This window comes from Oncorhynchus masou, chromosome 3 (assembly GCF_036934945.1).
Source record: "Oncorhynchus masou masou isolate Uvic2021 chromosome 3, UVic_Omas_1.1, whole genome shotgun sequence".
Classification (NCBI taxonomy): domain Eukaryota; kingdom Metazoa; phylum Chordata; class Actinopteri; order Salmoniformes; family Salmonidae; genus Oncorhynchus; species Oncorhynchus masou.
The window spans coordinates 41,952,535-41,970,778 of record NC_088214.1 but is presented as its reverse complement, the minus strand read 5'-3'; the positions used below and the strand labels follow the sequence as shown (position 1 = coordinate 41,970,778).

General features: G+C 43.2%; 2 protein-coding genes across 5 annotated transcripts in view; one reads left to right on the top strand and one right to left on the bottom strand.

The window, feature by feature from the left end:
* The window catches only part of LOC135517079 (beta-1,3-galactosyltransferase 2-like), a 34,901-nt gene extending 21,377 nt beyond the window's left edge, over window positions 1–13,524 (top strand). For 2 of the 4 annotated variants that reach the window (XM_064941126.1, XM_064941104.1), the window contains exon 2: window positions 11,688–13,524. In XM_064941126.1, coding sequence (XP_064797198.1) covers window positions 11,798–13,165 — 1,368 coding nt within the window. In that variant the 5' untranslated portion in view covers window positions 11,688–11,797 and the 3' untranslated portion in view covers window positions 13,166–13,524. Of the gene's footprint in view, window positions 1–7,913; window positions 8,398–10,695; window positions 11,397–11,687 lie in introns of those variants that run through there. The other 2 variants (XM_064941111.1, XM_064941117.1) reach the window with 2 other exon arrangements.
* LOC135517069 (parafibromin-like) overlaps window positions 1–18,244 on the bottom strand; it is a 56,335-nt gene that overhangs the window by 20,421 nt on the left and 17,670 nt on the right. Inside the window, exon 11 of the mRNA XM_064941093.1 lies at window positions 1,278–1,335. Within this exon, the coding sequence (XP_064797165.1) occupies window positions 1,278–1,335 (58 nt within the window). The remainder of the gene's footprint in view (window positions 1–1,277; window positions 1,336–18,244) is intronic.

Here is an 18,244-nt window from a genome sequence, read left to right as displayed (position 1 = left end):
TGCGAAGCAACCCCACACATGAATGATCTCAGGATGCTTTACTGTTGGCATGACACAGGACTGATGGTAGTGCTCACCTTTTCTTCTGGCAAGCTTTTTTCCGGATGCCCCAAACAATCAGAAAGGGGATTCAGAGAACATTACTTTACCCAGTCCTCAGCAATCCAATCCCTGTACCTTTTGCAGAATATCAGTCTGTCCCTGATGTTTTTCCTGGAGAGAAGTGGCTTCTTTGCTGCTCTTCTTGACACCAGGCAATCCTCAAAGTCTTCACCTCACTGTGCATGCAGATGCACTCACACCTACCTGCTGCCATTCCTGAGCAAGCTCTGTACTGGTGGTGCCCCGATCCAGCAGCTGAATCAAGTTTAGAAGACGGTTCTGGAGCTTGCTGGCCTATTTTGGGCGCCCTGAAGCCTTCTTCACAACAATTGAACTACTCTCCTTGAAGTTCTTGATGATCCAATAAATTGTTGAGTTAGGTGCAATCTTACTGGCAGCAATATCCTTGCCTGTGAAGCCCTTTTTGTGCAAAGCAATGATGACGGCACGCGTTTCCTTCCAGGTAACCATGGTTGACAGAGGAAGAACAATGATTCAAGCACCACCCTCCTTTTGAAGCTTCCAGTCTGTTATTCGAACTCAATCAGCATGACAGAGTGATCTCCAGCCTTGTCCTCGTCAACACTCACACCTGTGTTAACGAGAGAATCACTGACATGATGTCAGCTGGTCCTTTTGTGGCAGGGCTGAAATACAGTGGAAATGTTTTTGGGTGATTCAGTTCATTTGCACTGCAAAGAGGGAATTTGCAATTATAATTGCAATTCATCTGATCACTCTTCATAACATTCTGGAGTATATGCAAATTGCCATCCTACAAACTGAGGCTGCAGACTTTGTGAAAATTCGTATTTGTGTCATTCTCAAAACTTTTGGCCACGACTGTATTGAGTCAACCACTAATTCCAGTCCTTGAGAGTAACAGGCTCTGCAGGCCTGCCCATTAAAAACACATGAGATTCAGCCAATAAAGGTCTTGAATCAGGTGTTTGAGTACTGTGCTGTAATGAAACCATGCACACCGTGGGGGGGGGGTTCAACGTGACGTGCAAGGTTTTATTCCAAACCAGCTCTAGAAGTTACTTTTTGGGCCAGGGTTGGTGGTGACTGCTGATACAGGGGTTTTGAAATACTGGGAAAGCTGTGTCTACAAAAGGCCTACATTAACACAATGTTTTCATGTCACCTGCTTTGGTGGTGACAGATATACAGACCTGGTCTGGGGACGGGCTGCAGGGCTGGTGTCTGGGCCTTCCTGGCAGACGCTCCCTCCTGAAACACACAAACAAAAACACAACGGTCAACATACAGCCTGATGAATGAAAAGCCAACCCTACATATTGGCATAGTGTAAGCAAGTTCCATCCAACTCGGACTCGTCTACAACATATTTACAATGTATTTGGAAAGTATTCAGACCTAGACTTTTTCCATATTTTGTTACGTTACAGCCTTATTCTAAATGGATTAAATCGTTTTCCCCCTCATTAATCTACACACAATACCCCATAATGACAAAGCAAAAACATGTTTAGAAATGTTAGCAGATGTAATATCACATTTACATAAGTATTCAGACCCTTTACTCAGTACTTTGTTGAAACACCTTTAACCTGTTGAGTGTAGGGGGCAGTATTTAGATTTTTGGATGAAAAACATACCCAAATGTAACTGCCTATATCTCAGGCCCAGAATCTAGAATATGAATATAATTGTCAGATTAGGATAGAAAACTCTAAAGTTTCCAAAACTGTCAAAATATTGTCTGTGAGTATAACAGAACTGATATTGCAGACGAAAACCTGAGGAAAATTCAACCAGGAAGTGGCCTCTATTTTGAAAGCTCCATGTTCCGTTGAATGCCTTCCCTCCATTTAAAGGGATATCAACGATATTCCTTTTCCTATGGCTTACCCATGTTGTGAACAGTCTTTAGACATAGTTTCAGGCTTTTATTTTGAAAAAATGAGCGAGAAAGATCACATCGCGTCAGTGTATAGCAGGGTGTCCCCAGAGTTTTTTGGCTGTGTATTTGGAATTTGTGTCTGCGTTGTCGTGACCGCTCAAGCCTGTGGATTTCTGAACATAACGCGCCAAACAAATGTAGGTATTTTGGATAGAAAAATAATCTTTATGGAACAAAAGGAACATTTATTGTGTAACTGGGAGTCTCGTGAGTGCAAACATCCGAAGATCATCAAATTTAATTTATTGCTTTTCTGACTTTGGTGACCAATCTACTTGGCGGCTAGCGGTTTGTAATACACTGCTCTAAAATAACACATCCTAGAACAGAATGTATTAAAAATTTTTTTTCTGTACATAGTTGAATGTTCTAACAACAAAAATCACACAAATTATCAATGGAAATCAAAATGTATCAACCCATGGAGGTCTGGATTTGGAGTGACACTCAAAATTAAAGTGTAAAACCACACTACAGGCTGATCCAACTTTGATGTAATGTCCTTAAAACAAGTCTAAATGAGGCTCAGTAGTGTGTGTGGCCTCCACGTGCCTGTATGACCTCCCTACAACGCCTGGGCATGCTCCTGATGAGGTGGCGGATGGTCTCCTGAGGGATCTCCTCCCAGACCTGGACTAAAGCATCCGCCAACTCCTGGACAGTCTGTGGTGCAACGTGGCGTTGGTGGATGGTGCGAGACATGATGTCCCAGATGTGCTAAATTGGATTCAGGTCTGGGGAACGGGCGGGCCAGTCCATAGCATCAATGCCTTCCTCTTGCAGGAACTGCAGACACACTCCAGCCACATGAGGTCTAGCATTGTCTTGCATTAGGAGGAACCCAGGGCCTACCGCACCAGCATATAGTCTCACAAGGGGTCCGAGGATCTCATCTCGGTACCTAATGGCAGTCAGGCTACCTCTGGCGAGCACATGGAGGGCTGTGCGGCCTCCCAAAGAAATGCCACCCCACACCATGACTGACCCACCGCCAAACCGGTCATGCTGGAGGATGTTGCAGGCAGCAGAACATTCTCCACGACGTCTCCAGACTCTCACGTCTTTCACATGTGCTCAATGTGAACCTGCTTTCATCTGTGAAGAGCACAGGGCGCCAGAATTTGCCAATCTTGGTGTTCTCTGGCAAATGCCAAACGTCCTGCACGGTGTTTCGCTGTAAGCACAACCCCCAACTGTGGACGTCGGGCCCTCATATCACCCTCATGGAGTCTGCTCAAATGGTCAGAAACAGACACATGCACATTTGTGGCCTGCTGGAGGTCATTTTGCAGGCCTATGGCCGTGCTCCTCCTTGCACAAAGGCGGAGGTAGCGGTCCTGCTGCTGGGTTGTTGCCCTCCTACGGCCTCCCCCACGTCTCCTGATGTACTGGCCTGTCTCCTGGTAGCGCCTCCATGCTCTGGACACTACGCTGACAGACACAGCAAACCTTCTTGCCACATCTCATATTGATGTGCCATCCTGGATGAGCTGCACTACCTGAGCCACTTGTGTGGGTTGTAGACTCCATCTCATGCTACCACTAGAGTGAATGCACCGCCAGCATTCAAAAATGACCAAAACATCAGCCAGGAAGCATAGGAACTGAGAAGTGGTCTGTGGTCACCACCTGCAGAACCTCTCCTTTATTGGGTGTCTTGCTAATTGCCTATAATTTCCACCTGTTGTCTATTCCATTTGCACAACAGCATGTGAAATTTATTGTCAGTGTTGCTTCCTAAGTGGACAGTTTGATTTCACAGAAGTGTGATTGACTTACATTGTGATGTTTAAGTGTTCCCTTTTTTGTTTTGAGCAGTGTATTTTGTCTACTGAGAGAGATGTTCTTACATAAACGCTTGGATAGCTTTCGACAAAAAGCTTTATTGAAATCTGACACGCCAAGTGGATTAACAACAAGCTAAACTGTGTTTTGCTATATTGCACTTGTGATTTCCTGAAAATTACATTTGAATTTGGCGCGCTGCATTCCAGCTGATGTCGACATAAATGATCCCGCTAACGGGATGGGTGCATCAAGAAATTAATCGCCGCCTGTCTTGGAGCTCTACGGACAATCCCGTTGAACTCATGGCTTGGTTTTTGCTCTGACATGCACTGTCAATTGTTGGGCATTATATAGACAGGTGTGTGTGCGCCTTTCCAAATCATGTTTAATCCATTTAAATTGACCATAGGTGGACTCCAATCAAGTTGTAGAAACATCCCAAATATGATCAGGATGCACCGGAGCTCAATTTCAAGTCTCATAGCAAAGGGCCTGAATACTTAAGTAAATAAGATATCGGTTTATCATTTTTACTAAATTTGCAAACATCTCTAAAACCTATTTTCGCTTTGTCATCATGGGTTATTGTGTAGACTTAGAATAAGGCTGTAACGTAACAAAATGTTGGAACAAGAGAAGGGATCTGAATACTTCCCGATTGCACTGTATATATTATCCGTATCAAAAGCCTCAGTGTTGTGTATGATGACTGTTGCTCCCTCCTCCCTCAGGCCAATTCCTCTTGGAAGGGGTGTGTATCTAGTCTGATGGGAGTGTATCAAGGGTCACACCCTCTCTAAGGTCTAATAGTAATTCATCATCTAATGACAGTCCCAGAGCTCGGCTTCAAAGAAGAGCTGTTGAAACATCTACAGGGGGGTTATTAAGTGTCGATACTGTCAGAGCTCTCAATACTGTCGATCCAGCCAGAGCCTGGGACTCAAACCAGTGGTTGTATCACTAACCCAGACCCAATATTCCCTCGAAGTTGCACGCATTAGAAATAAGCCTGAGAATGAACTTCTCAACCCCCCCGCCCCCCTTAATTAACACTCAATGCTTTTCTTTATGGTGGAAATTGTGACCAAATCAACATTATCAACTTTTAATGCAACATACCAAAACAAACTATGCAAGACTCATGAGTATGCAAAACTATGCAAATGATTTTGTTGTAGGCAGAACGCATCTGATTCTATTGCATTGACACGTAGGACTGTTGAATTTTGAGACAAGCTTGACTAATCTACGTAGCCAATACGGCAGAGGGTAGCATAATTGATCTGATTCTCTGTAATAAATGGTATGGGAATAATAATGCATTTTATTTTTAAAGTGGTTTCTTGCATCAAACATTTTCAGTCACCTTCTTGTCTGAAGGTCAAGTGGATAAACAGGTTAACGTCAAGTCCTGCATGTTTTTTCCACAAAAGTCTCGTGGAATGTAAGCCTACATTTTACACTGCATGATAGAACATTTCCATGTTCAAATATTATGGGATGCATTTTGTTTTTGATGGTAGGCCACTCTGGTAGGTCTACATTATGATCATCCACAGAAGCCTATTTGACCACAGTCTGAAACTCAAAGCAGGTACAGCCTCAGTGTTCATAGTAAACACATGATGGATGTTCCACAGAATTTTCAAAGTTCAAATTTGCACTCAGCAGACCTGAAATTTGCTCAGTACAGAAAAGAGGAACCATTTTCCAGAACCTCGGTGGAATACATATTAATTTAGGAACGCGATGAAGTCGCCTCTAGACCCTGATCTTGAGTCAGTTTTGCATTTCCCCCTAATGGTTCAGGTTTAAGTTTGGGGGAAGTGAAGCTGATCCTAGATTAGAACCTAGGAGAAACTCCACCCTGAAGCACTTTGACACATTCCTGTTGGATTTCTACTAGTACGTTGAATAATTCTTTAGTCTCTTATTTTATTGGAGATGTATGGAACACGGCCCACAGAACTTCATGAAGAGTCACCAGTTGACCCAGTGTTTCCCATAGATTATTTTCCAACACAGTTAGGTGGCAGATTGAATGGTAGGGAAAACTGCGGTGACCAGAGCCATCTGTTCAGAGACGCAGAGTTCGGAGTTATATAGATAGATATGTTTTCATATGATTTTACTCAGAACTCATAATGCGTCGGCTTCCTGCAGATTTTTCAGTTAACTCCATGAGCAGCAGCACAGACTTGTGAGTTGTAGATGACAGATATGGTTCAATAGTTCAGGGCAGAGTCAAGAGAATGCAATTAAAATCCCGGGCCCATGGGCTGTTTTTTAAATTTATTTTTGCGGTACATTAAAGTTCTTATGCAAGCCTGTTTTGTATTGTCAAAATAATGAACTGTGAATATTTTATCAGATTAATTTAGCTGTCCAGATAGTGCACATCGTCCACCAATAAAAGATTGAGTTAGAATGGCGGTTTAATACAGATTTTGTCCATCTAGTCCAAGGGAGAATTTCAATTTCAAATTCCTCGCGTCCTCTCTCTCCAAAATCCATTGGAGGTGGTCAGAGTGGAGGGACGTGTGACTTTGTCATCCAATGGGGTTTGAGGAAGGATGCGAGGAGTATTCAAGCATGATTCTCCAAGTATGTAGAAAATATAAGTAACCATTTCTATGTAGGCCTGTACTTCTTTGGTGCCAATTCTTAATGACATTGGTCACCCTAACTCTCAAAATCAGTCAATACTAGGCCAATAGTCCTCCAGTCCAGTCAAAAAGTTAGTAAACCTGTATGGGGGGCCTCGTTTTTGGTCTATCCCTCTAGAGCTGTTGTCCCTTAATCTCCCTCGCATCTAGTTTCTTTCCCACTGCCTCTTTCCTATTCATGATCTACTGGCCTCAAACAGATTAGTGAATCAGCAGCTTTGCTGGGATAGTCTGTGGAAGTCAAGCTGCTTAAACTACATCAACACTGGCCTGACTGGAATGCCAGTCATTGGCCTGCACAACAAGCCACAGAAGAGCCATGCTCTCAACGAGAAATGTAAAGGGATACTTTTTTTTTTTTTCGGTACATTTAAAAAATTGTAATGTTCCGAACCAGGGCCTAAAATTACCTTTTTGGTCCCCCAGCCACTGTGGCAGAAAAAAAAAATAATCTACCAGCCACTGAGATTATTTTTTACCAGACAAAATATTTTTCCATATTTACATAACATTTGTAATCAAACCAATAAAGAGAGACACGGGACTAGTTTAAAATGGCCCGTATATAAAATGCGCGTGAATCCCGATTAAAAAGGGAAAAAAAGGCACATCCAGTAAAAATGGGTCATATTTTTTTTAACCGTTTAGGCTAGAGACAAAAAACATTTCTTTGCTGTAAGCATGCCTGTCACGAAGTGGTGCTCTATGTTCCCTCGCTGACACTGCAGCTGAGGCTGCATGACAGTGAACTTTCAAAGTCTACTCAGACTAGTCTGTACTCTTGGTTATAACAAGTGATAATGATACAATGTAACAAACGTACAAATCAAACAGAAGACTCATCAGGGACTGCATCCCTGCTCGCCATCACGGCTAAATTATATATTTCTATAAAACTGACGGAGGAATAGACGCACGTGAAGAGAGGACGGAGTAAAGCAGGTAAGGGCATGTAGGGGATGCAGCTGGCTGATTACAGCTGCCACACATGATATGCGCATGAAAGTGAAGTGGATATTGGACCTGTGCATACAAGAGACTAGTGGCTGTTGCTTATTAAATTCAACTGAATTGAAACAAAACAGACTAGATAAACATTTTATAACAGGCGCCAGCAGATTTTTTAGATTGGTAGGACTGAAAAAGTGGATAGTATATAAGACACGGTACTACGGTATTCTAAAAATGTTGGTATTATAAGTAAACCTGGCGTTTTGGTACCTCGACATTACAATGGTACCGGTATACCGTGCAACACTCAAATCTGGTATCGTGACAACACTAGCATACTGTCACCAAGCCTGCAACTATCCATCAGACCATTTAGAGAAAACAGCCCTGCCCCCCTCAGTAGCCCCCACCAGCTAGAGCAGATGCGACAGAGCGATAGCACAGCAAGAGAGATAGGGAGCGAGGGAGGTTGATAGAGGGGAAGCGTGTGGGGGCAGAAGAGACATAAGCGACACAGACAGCACCGTGGATGAAGAGAATGTAGCTCGGGTGCTCTACACACACACAGGCACCAAGAGCCAGTGTGCCCGAGTGAATTTGACAATGAGTCATATTTAAAACCAAGGGAGGGATCGCTCTGCGCGTGTGGGTGTGCGTTCGCAGCAAAAGGCATTGAAAAACATGGCAGAGAAGGAACGACACCGGCCAAAGCGGGGTCCATAGAAGCAGTCGCACCGTGATTGGGCCACCCCACACAGAGAAAAGCAGCGATAAAACGGTAACCGTGAGATGGAGCTGAGAGGTGAGCCAAGGTGTGTGGTGGACAGGAAGAAATAGATAAACCATTGAAGCTGGCAGCAGCACTGGGCAGAGTCATGGGCAGGTTGTTGTGCCCTAGTAGATGAGAGATGAGGGGAGCAAGCCCTCCGCCCTGCCCTGAAACGACTTGAACTGGGGGAACAGGTATGTCTTCTGGTCCGGCGTGCTCAATTACAGCTCAAAAACACACATGCTCTTACAAGAGCGTATTGGTAGTAAAAGCTGCCATGCACACACTGATGCACAGGTGCTGGCTGCTAGGAAGGAATATATAGCTTAGAGAGCTCGTTTTTGTTTAGAACCTGAGAACACATTGGTGTGTGTGTGTGTGTGTTTAATGTGTCTTTGCATTCCAGAGGATGCCTACATGAGGGATTTGGCTTTTTAGCACCTTTTGTGCGTTCTCACAAACAACCCCTTGTCTGGGGGGGATTTTAAGAGAGCGGCATGTAATCCAGTCAAATGTGAGAGAACCCACACCACACCAGAGGACTAGTTGCCCAAAAATGTGAAAACAGTGCAGTGCTTTCACAGCAATCTAAATTAAAAATACTTTTTCAGTTCGCTTGGGTTGCTGTGCCAAATGTGCCCACTTCTTGCTTACACCTTTATCCAAGTATCAATTCCTCCAATTGTCTAAAGGAGTGATTGAGGACATAGATCTTCATAGTTAACTTATTTAGTCCACCCATATATTAGATAGTAACCTTAATCATGCACAAGGGCGGTTCCTTACAAGGAAAGGCACAAATAGCCCGCAATTTAAGAGAGAAGATTTGCTATGAAGTCACTAACAGGATGTTGGTTTCCTCTTCATAACACATCTAAAAGTGTGTTAATAATAATAATAATAATAGATCCTGTGGCATGTCATTAAGAGTAATTTGGTTTATTTTCTCTCAAAAGTAACTGGCTCCAGTTAGACTTGCATGACTCACACGCAAAGCAACATTAGTACTTTTATGTAAATTGTAACACACAGTACCAGTCGAAAGTGGGTGTCAATATTAGGGAGAGAGGCGCTAAAAGAGAAGGGTGCCACTAACGATTGTATAACGGGACGCTGCCCTTCCAGGCAGAGTTCCTCTGTCCAGTGTCTCTTTTGCCTATCTTAATCTTTTCTTCTTATTGGCCAGTCTGAGATATAGCTGTTACTCTGCAACTCTGCCTAGAAGGCCAGCATCCCAGAGTCGGCTCTTCATTGTTGATGTTGAGACTGGTGTTTTGCAGGTACTATTTAATGAAGCTGCCAGTTGAGGACTTGTGAGGAGTCTGTTTCTCAAACTAGACACTATTGTACTTGTCCTCTTGCTCAGTTGTGCACCGGGGCCTCCCACTCCTTTTATTCTGGTTAGGGCCAGTTTGCGCTGTTCTGTGAAGGGAGTAGTACACAGCGTTGTACGAGATCTTCAGTTTCTTGGCAATTTCTCGCATGGAATAGCCTTCATTTCTCAGAACAAGAATAGACTGACGAGGTTCAGAAGAAAGTACTATGTTTCTGGCCATTTTGAGCCTGTAATCGAACCCACAAATGCTGATGCTCCAGATACTCAACAAGTCTAAAGGCGGACAGTTTTCTTGCTTCTTTAAATCAGAACAGTTTTCAGCTGTGCTAACATAATTGCAAAAAGGGCTTTCCAATGATCAATTAGCCTTTTAAAATTATAAACTTGGATTAGCTAACATAACGTGCCATTGGAACACAGGAGTGATGGTGGCTGATAATGGGCCTATGTAGATATTCCATTAAAACAGAATCAGCCGTTTCTAGCTTCAATAGTCATTTACAATATTAACACGTTTAAATGTTTTACTCACATCGGCTGCAGTGAAGAAGAGTCCGCAGGTTTTGGTAGCGGGCCGTGTCAGTGGCACTGTATTGTCCTCAAAGCGAGCAAAGAAGTTTAGTCTGTCTGGGAGCAAGACATCCTGGTTCGCGACAGGGCTGGTTTTCTTTTTGTAATCTGTGATTGACTGAGACCCTGCCACATAACTCGTGTCTGAGCCGTTGAATTGCGACTCTACTTTGTCTCTACACGGATGCTTAGCTTGTTTGATTGCCTTACGGAGGGAATAGCTATACTGTTTGTATTCGGTCATGTTTCCGGTCACCTTGCCCTGGTTAAAAGCAGTGATTCGCGCTTTCAGTTTCGCGCAAATGCTACCATCAATCCACGGTTTCTGGTTTGGGAATGTTTTAATAGTTGCTGTGGGTACGACGTTGCCGATGCACTTGCTAATAAACTCGCTCACCGAATCAGCGTATTCATCAATGTTCTGGTTTGACGCAATGCGGAACATATCCCAATCCACGTGATCGAAGCAATCTTGAAGCGTGGAATCGGATTGGTCGGACCAGCGTTGAACAGACCTGAGCGCGGGAACTTCCTGTTTTAGTCTGTCTATAGGCAGGGAGCAACAAAAGAGAGTCATGGTCAGCTTTTCCAAAAGGAGGGAGGGGGAGGGCCTTACATGCATTGCGGAAGTTAGAATAACAATGATCCAGGGTTTTACCAGCCCTCGTAGCACAAACGATATGCTGATAGAATTTAGGGAGTCTGGTTTTCAGATTAGCCTTGTTAAAATCCCCAGCTACAATGAATGCAGCCTCAGGATGTGGTTTCCAGTTTACAAAGTCAAATAAAGTTTGTTTAGGGCCATCGATGTGTCTGCTTGGGGGGGTGGAATATATGCGGCTGTGATTATAATCGAAGAGGATTCTCTTGGTAGATAATGTGGTCGACATTTGATTGTGAGGAATCCTAAATCAGGTTAACAGAAGGACTTGAGTTCCTGTATGTTGTTATGATCACACCATGTCTTGTTAATCATAAGGCATACACCCCCGTCCCTCTTTTTACCAGAAAGATGCTCCTTTCTGTCGGCGAGATGCATGAAGAAACCAGGTGGCTGTACCGACTCCGATAGTGTCAAGTGACCCATGTTTCCTTGAAGCAAAGAACGTTAGTCTTATGTCTCTCTGGAATGCTACCCTTGCTCGGATTTCATCAACCTTGTAGTCAAGGGACTGGACATTGGCGAGTAGTATGCTCGTGAGCGGTGCGCCCGTCTCCGGAGCCTGACCAAGCCAAACTTGCAGCGTCATACCCAAGAAGACTCGAGGCTGTAATCAATGCCAAAAGGTGCTTCAATAAAAGTACTGAGTAAAGGGTCTGAATGCTATTTTAAATTTACATTCACAAAAAACTGTTTTTGCTTTGTCATTGTGGGGTAGTGTGTAGATTAAATATTTTTTTCCCCTAATCAATCCATTTTAGAACAAGGCTTTAACGTAACAAAATGTGGAAAAAGTGTCTGAATACTTTCCCAATGCACTGTATGTTATCACACCACTACAATCACTCAGTCACCCTAGACAAAGCGTTTGATGGTTTTAACTTGTGCTAACATTATCACTGTTGTTTTTCTCCTAGATAAAAAACATTGGCCTCTGCTGAAGACCGCATGAACCTGGTTGAAACATATGGGCAGGTTTGACAACTGACCAACAATTCAAAGTGACTTGAATGTTACGGTTCAATACATGCGCCACCTCCCGACTAATTACTTGGTTCAACGATATCGCACACAGCATAAGCCTGACCTGACCGAGTGTGTTACGGCTGCCCACGTGAGGTGGTACACAGACACCATGCAGTGGAGGAGGCGCCACTGCTACACACATGTCGCTGGCCTACTGTCTCTCCTCTCGCTCCTGATCATCCTGGGCCATCAAGACTGGCTGCCGGGCCTCAGGGGGCCAACATGGCAGAGGGAGCACCTAGTGGCTTACACCGAAAGAGGACTACACTCTACCAAAGAAAAAGGGAATCACAGCTCATCACAGACTCTATGGAGGGACCCACTGGTTCCCCCTTCGCCTCCGGAAAGAAATGCCAACCTCAGTTCCCCTCAGGACTCCTCCTTTCCACAGGGGATTACGGGACTGGAGAACTCAGTGGCGGCTAATGCTAGCTTGAGTGGGGAAGTCGGGCTAAGGGGCCTGCTGACCTCAGAGCCATACCCTTACATCATCAATGAGCCCAACAAGTGCCGGGAGGGCAACCCAGAGCCCTTCCTGGTGCTGCTGATAGCCACGGAGGGCAATCAGGTGGAAGCCAGGGAGACCATTCGGCAGACCTGGGGGAACGAGAGCATGGTCCCGGGCCTAAGCTTTGTTAGGCTCTTCCTGTTAGGCGTAAAGGAGGGCAGGGTAGGCCGCCTGCAGCAGAGCAGCCTGGAGGCCGAGAGCCGGAGGCACCATGACATCATCCAGCAGGATTACATGGACACTTACAACAACCTGACTATAAAAACCCTGATGGGCATGCACTGGGTGTCCACGCACTGCCCGGGCACCAACTATGTCATGAAGACAGACAGTGACATGTTTGTCAACACAGAGTATCTCGTGCACAAGCTGCTCCAGCCAGAGATGCCACCCAAACGGGACTATATTACAGGCTACCTGATGAGGGGCTATGCACCCAACAGGAACAAGAATAGCAAGTGGTACATGCCCCCCGAGCTGTACCCCAGCGAGGTGTACCCTACTTTCTGCTCAGGAACGGGCTATGTGTTCTCAGGGGACCTGGCTGGAAAGATCTACAGGGTCTCCCTGGGTATCCGCAGGCTGCATCTGGAGGACGTTTACGTGGGCATCTGCCTGGCCAAGCTGCGGATCGAACCCACGCCGCCGCCTAATGAGTTCCTGTTCAACCACTGGCGGGTGTCCTACTCCAGCTGCAAGTATAGCCACCTCATAACCTCCCACCAGTTTCACCCCAACGAACTGCTCAAGTACTGGCACCACCTGCAGAGCAACAAGCACAACGCCTGCATCAACACGTCCAAAGACAATGTGGACAGGTTTCACCAGAGAAAACTGCAGGGTGTACAGCCTATTTGGTGACAGACGGCTGAGTGTGATGTTAGGTCATTGCCTGTGCAGGAGTCACTGGGCAAGAGATGACAGAGTCAAGCATGTTTTTGGACAAACTAATGCTTGAAGACCATTTTTTTTTTTTAACTACAGTTTATATTCGAGTTTAATACATTCATTGATTGAAAGAATATATGCATTGGGGTACAGAGGAAGACATCACTTATGTGAAATGTGGGTGCTGTTTATTATGAGGATATATCTTAAGACTATTGGTGGACTGTCACCGTCGAGTATCCATTTTGTTCAACTTGAGTTTAAATAATTTTCCTTTTAACCCCCTAAGGTTGAATCGAAGAATCATAATAAAAAAAGATCTGTAAGTTTCAGCGAGAGATGTTTTTTTTTTTTTTTGCATTGGATCCACACTTCCGCATCTGTGGTGAAAGAACTAGAGCAGTTTGTCATACAATGAGACATCCCAAAAATCGGTCTCACAAAATCATCCAAACAGTTTTGGACTAAACTTATAACCCCTCTATGGAAAGATGACTCACGCAAACGAGTGTTCTCCATTTTGCTCTACGACCACCACAACTTGGGATTCATCTGAAGTTGGTACAGCTGATCTGCCAACTTCTGTATGCAGCATCCGAACAGTATGAGCTACACACTAATATGACCCGTATCCCTCCAAGATTTAGCAACATGTGATTTCTACAGACAAAAAAAGCATAAACTTTTCTGAAACTCTGCTATACATTTCATATTAATTTCATATAAAGCAATAAAAGTCATGTGCTCAGTTTGAGGACGACTTTAAGCAGAATACATAGAAAAACAATTAGAACATCTAAAGTGCTCAATTTTGGTTATTTTCCTTTTAACATCTGTCATAATCCATTCACACCTCTCCATCTGGCTTGCCATCAACACAGGATGCATCTCTTAACAGATTCAAAGCTGATCAATCTCTTTCCATTTGAGGATCAGTATTTCTTTCTAATAAGTTATCACAAGCAAGAATTTTGAAGACTTTTTCTGAAAGGGTTTTAAGGGAGATGAAGAGAAAACGTAAAAAATAGAGAATTGTGGTTGATATTTACTATTCCATTTATTTAAAAAAATCCAGAAATATTGTGCTTTCATGATAAGTTAGTGATTAGTGATTTCTGTTCATTATACTGCCCGTCAGCCATCAATCACCCATCTTGGCATGCGAATACGCTGACAGGCCAGGGAGGAGAGAGGGAAAAAAAGAAAAAAACCTGTTGACGTGTGGTTGGATTGGGCCATTTTCCACGGTAACAGTGCAGTAATTGGTAAAAAATTACGAACCCGCTTTTGATTGGACCCTTTTATGCGCAAAGTGTGGGAATTGGTCAAAATTGCAAACTACTGCATCATATGCGTTGATTTTACAATGAATCACAGAAACGCAGAATCCTGGAGGGACTGCCCTCTGTGCAAAGATGACCCTCACTGACACGAACATGTCGGTTGTTTTGCTCTAAGACGCCCATAGGCCTCAGACTCGTCTGAACGTCCCCTGGTACCAGTTGAAAGAAATTTATGGAACTACACTGAACAAAATATAAAGAACGCCACGTATTGTTCGTCCCCCATGTTTCATGAGCTGAAATAAATAAAAATACTAGGAATTTTCCATATGCACAAAAAGCTTATTTCTCTCATTTTTGAGTATTTCTGTCTGCAATAAAGCCCTTTTGTGGGAAAAACTCATTCTGATTGGCTGGGCCTGGCTCCCATGTGGGTGGGCCTATGCTCACCCATGGCAGCACCCCTGCCTAGTCCTGTGAAATCCATAGATTATGGCCTAATGAATTCATTTAAATTGACCGATTTCCTTAACTGTAACTAAGTCAAATATTACAAATTGTTGCATGTCGCGTTTGTATGTTTTGTTCTCATATACATACACTACCGTTCAAGTTTGGGGTCACAACACCAAATTGATCAGAAATACAGTGTAGACATTGATTATCTTGTAAATTACTATTGTAGCTGGAAACGGTAGATCACATAGGCGTACAGAGGACCATTATCAGCCACCATCACTCCTGTGTTCCAATGGCACGTTGTGTTAGCTAATCCAAGTTTATAATTTTAAAAGGCTAATTGATCATTAGAAAATTGCAAAAGGGTTATGTTAGCACAGCTAAAAATCTGTTCTGATTAAAGAAGCAATAAAACTGGCCTTCTTTAGACTAGTTGAGTATCTGGAGCATCAGCATTTGTGGGTTCAATTACAGGCTCAAAATGGCCAGAAACAAACCACTTCCTTCTGAAACTTGTCAGTCTATTCTTGTTCTGAGAAATGAAGGCTATTCCATGCAAGAAATTGCCAAGAAACTGAAGATCTGGCAAAAGAACACAGACATTGGACAGAGGAACTCTGCCTAAAAGGTCAGCATCCCGGAGTCGCCTCTTCACTGTTGACGTCGAGACTGGTGTTTTGCGGGTACTATTTAATGTAACTTCCAGTTTCTGGCCATTAGCCTTTTAAAATGATACACTTGGATTAGCTAACAACGTGCCATTGGAACACGAATGATGGTTGCTGATAACGGGCCTCTGTATACCTATGCAGATATTCCACAAAAGAACCTGCCGTTTCCAGCTACAAGTCATTTACAACAAAGTCTAAACTGTATTTCTGATCAATTTGATGTTAGTTTAATGAACCAAAAAAAGGTGCTTTTCTTTCACACACACACGTCAAGATTGGACACCAACTCATTCAAGGGGTTCTCTTTATTTGTACTATTTTCTACATCGCATTATAATAGTGAAGACATCAAAACTATGAAATAACACATATGGAATCATGTAGTACCAAAAAAGTGTAACACAAATCAAAATATATTTGAGATTCTTCAAAGTAGGCACCGTTTGCCTTTGACCGCTTTGCACACTTTTGGCATTCTCTCAACAAGCTTAAGAGGCAGTCACCTGGAAAGCATTTCAACTAACAGGTGTGCCTTGTTAAAAGATCATTTGTGGAATTTTATTCCTTCAAATGCGTTTGAGCCAAATCAGTTGTGTTGTGACATGGTAGGGGTGGTATACAAAAAAATGGCCCTATTTGGTAAAATAACACAAAAAAAGCAAAAAGAAACAGTCCATCATTACTTTAATCTCTCTGCGCATGGATCACTACTTAAATAGTCATATTAAAACATTCATGAAAATACAAGTGTCTCACATGTATCGAAAGCCTAGAATCTTGCTAATCCAACTGCGTTGTCAGATTTTAAAAAGGATTTACTGCGAAAGAATACAATGCGATTATCTGAGCATAGAGCCCCATAAAATAAAATACATTTAACCAGCACAGGTGTAACATAATCACAAAATGCATTAAAATAAATTGTTTACATTTGACGATCTTCGTCTGTTTGCAATTCCAATGCTCATTGTTACACAATTAATGATCTTTTGTTTGATAAAATCTGTTTTTATAGCCTAACACGAAACATTTTGTGAACCGCTTGTGTCGTGAATTCCGTCTCATTCCATTTGACGACACATTCCAGGTAAATAACCCACACAGAAGGTGACTTTTCCAGTCATGTTTGGTTTCACTGCAATCAACTGGTTTGTTTGTAACACAATCAAACCTGATGGGCCATTTCGCCGGACGTATTGCCTGAAAGAAACCGATTTGAAGACAACAAGTCATGACATCATTGTGCACCAACGATTTGCCTGCTGTTTCGTTGATTGACTGTCTTTTAACCCAATGACCACTGATCGTCTTGAAATCTAGCTGGGTAGATAGCCAATGAGCTGAGCTAAATGGCAATACGCCATGTTATGTGTTGCAAGACCAACCCATGTAATAAGCTTCAGCGTAAAGTGAGTAATTCGCTATTGAAGTTTCATACCGGAAGGAGCTACGCATATTACGCACTGCATTGTTTGGTAAACGCGCAGATCCAGCTGTTTATATATATATATATCAATATTATGGCGACTACGTCAGGGAAAGCTAAATCTAAGTCTAGATATCTGTTTATTATACCTGTTGATACAGGGCTCATATGTGAAACTATTCTAACTGAACATTTTCTTTCACAGTGACACTGACTCCGAATGGGAGTCGTATCCAGTGTCCTGTGTGAATTTAAGTATGCTCTCTCTAATTCTCTTTCTCTCTCGGAGGACCTGAGCCCTAGGACCATGCGCCAGGACGACCTGGCATGATGACTCCTTGCTGTCCCCAGTCCACCTGGCCATGCCGCTGTTTCAGTTTCAACTGTTCTGCCTGCGGCTATGGAACCCTAAACTGTTCATTTTTACTCGAGGTGCTGTCCTGTTGCAAACTCTACAACCACTGATCTCCACAGCCAGAAGAGGACTGGCCACCCCTCATAGCCTGGTTCCTCTCTAGGTTTCTGCCTTTCTAGGGAGTTTTTCCTAGCCACCGTGCTTCTACACCTGCATTGCTTGCTGTTTGGGGTTTTAGGCTGGGGCATATAAAATGATTTGATAGAGGACTGAGGGTCTTCCAAATATTGAAAGTGTGTAAATAGTTACCCATGTTAATTTGTCTATCTATCTTATCTATATATCTCACTTCAACCAACATTGGTAAGCTAGACACACATTTAACACCATGTACAGTGCCAGTCAAAAGTTCAGACACACCTACTTATTGAAGGGTTCTCATTTATTTTTTTTACATTGCAGAACAATAGTGAAGACATCAAAACTATGAAACACATGGAATCATGTAGTAACCAAAAATAAAATAGTGTTAAGACAAATCAAAATATATTTTATATTGTTCAAAGCAACCACCCTTTGCCTTGACAGATTTGCACACTCTTGGCATTCTCTCAACCAGCTACACCTGGAATGCTTTTCCAACAGTCTTGAAGGAGTTCCCACATATGCAGAGCACTTGTTGGCTGTTTTTCCTTCACTCTGCAATTCCAACTCATCCAACTAATCTAAATTGGGTTGAGGTTGGGTGATTGTGGAGGCCAGGTCATCTGATGCAGCACTCCATCACTCTCCTTGGTAAAATATCCTTTACACAGCCTGGAGGTGTTGGGTCATTGTCCTGTTGAAAAACAAATTATC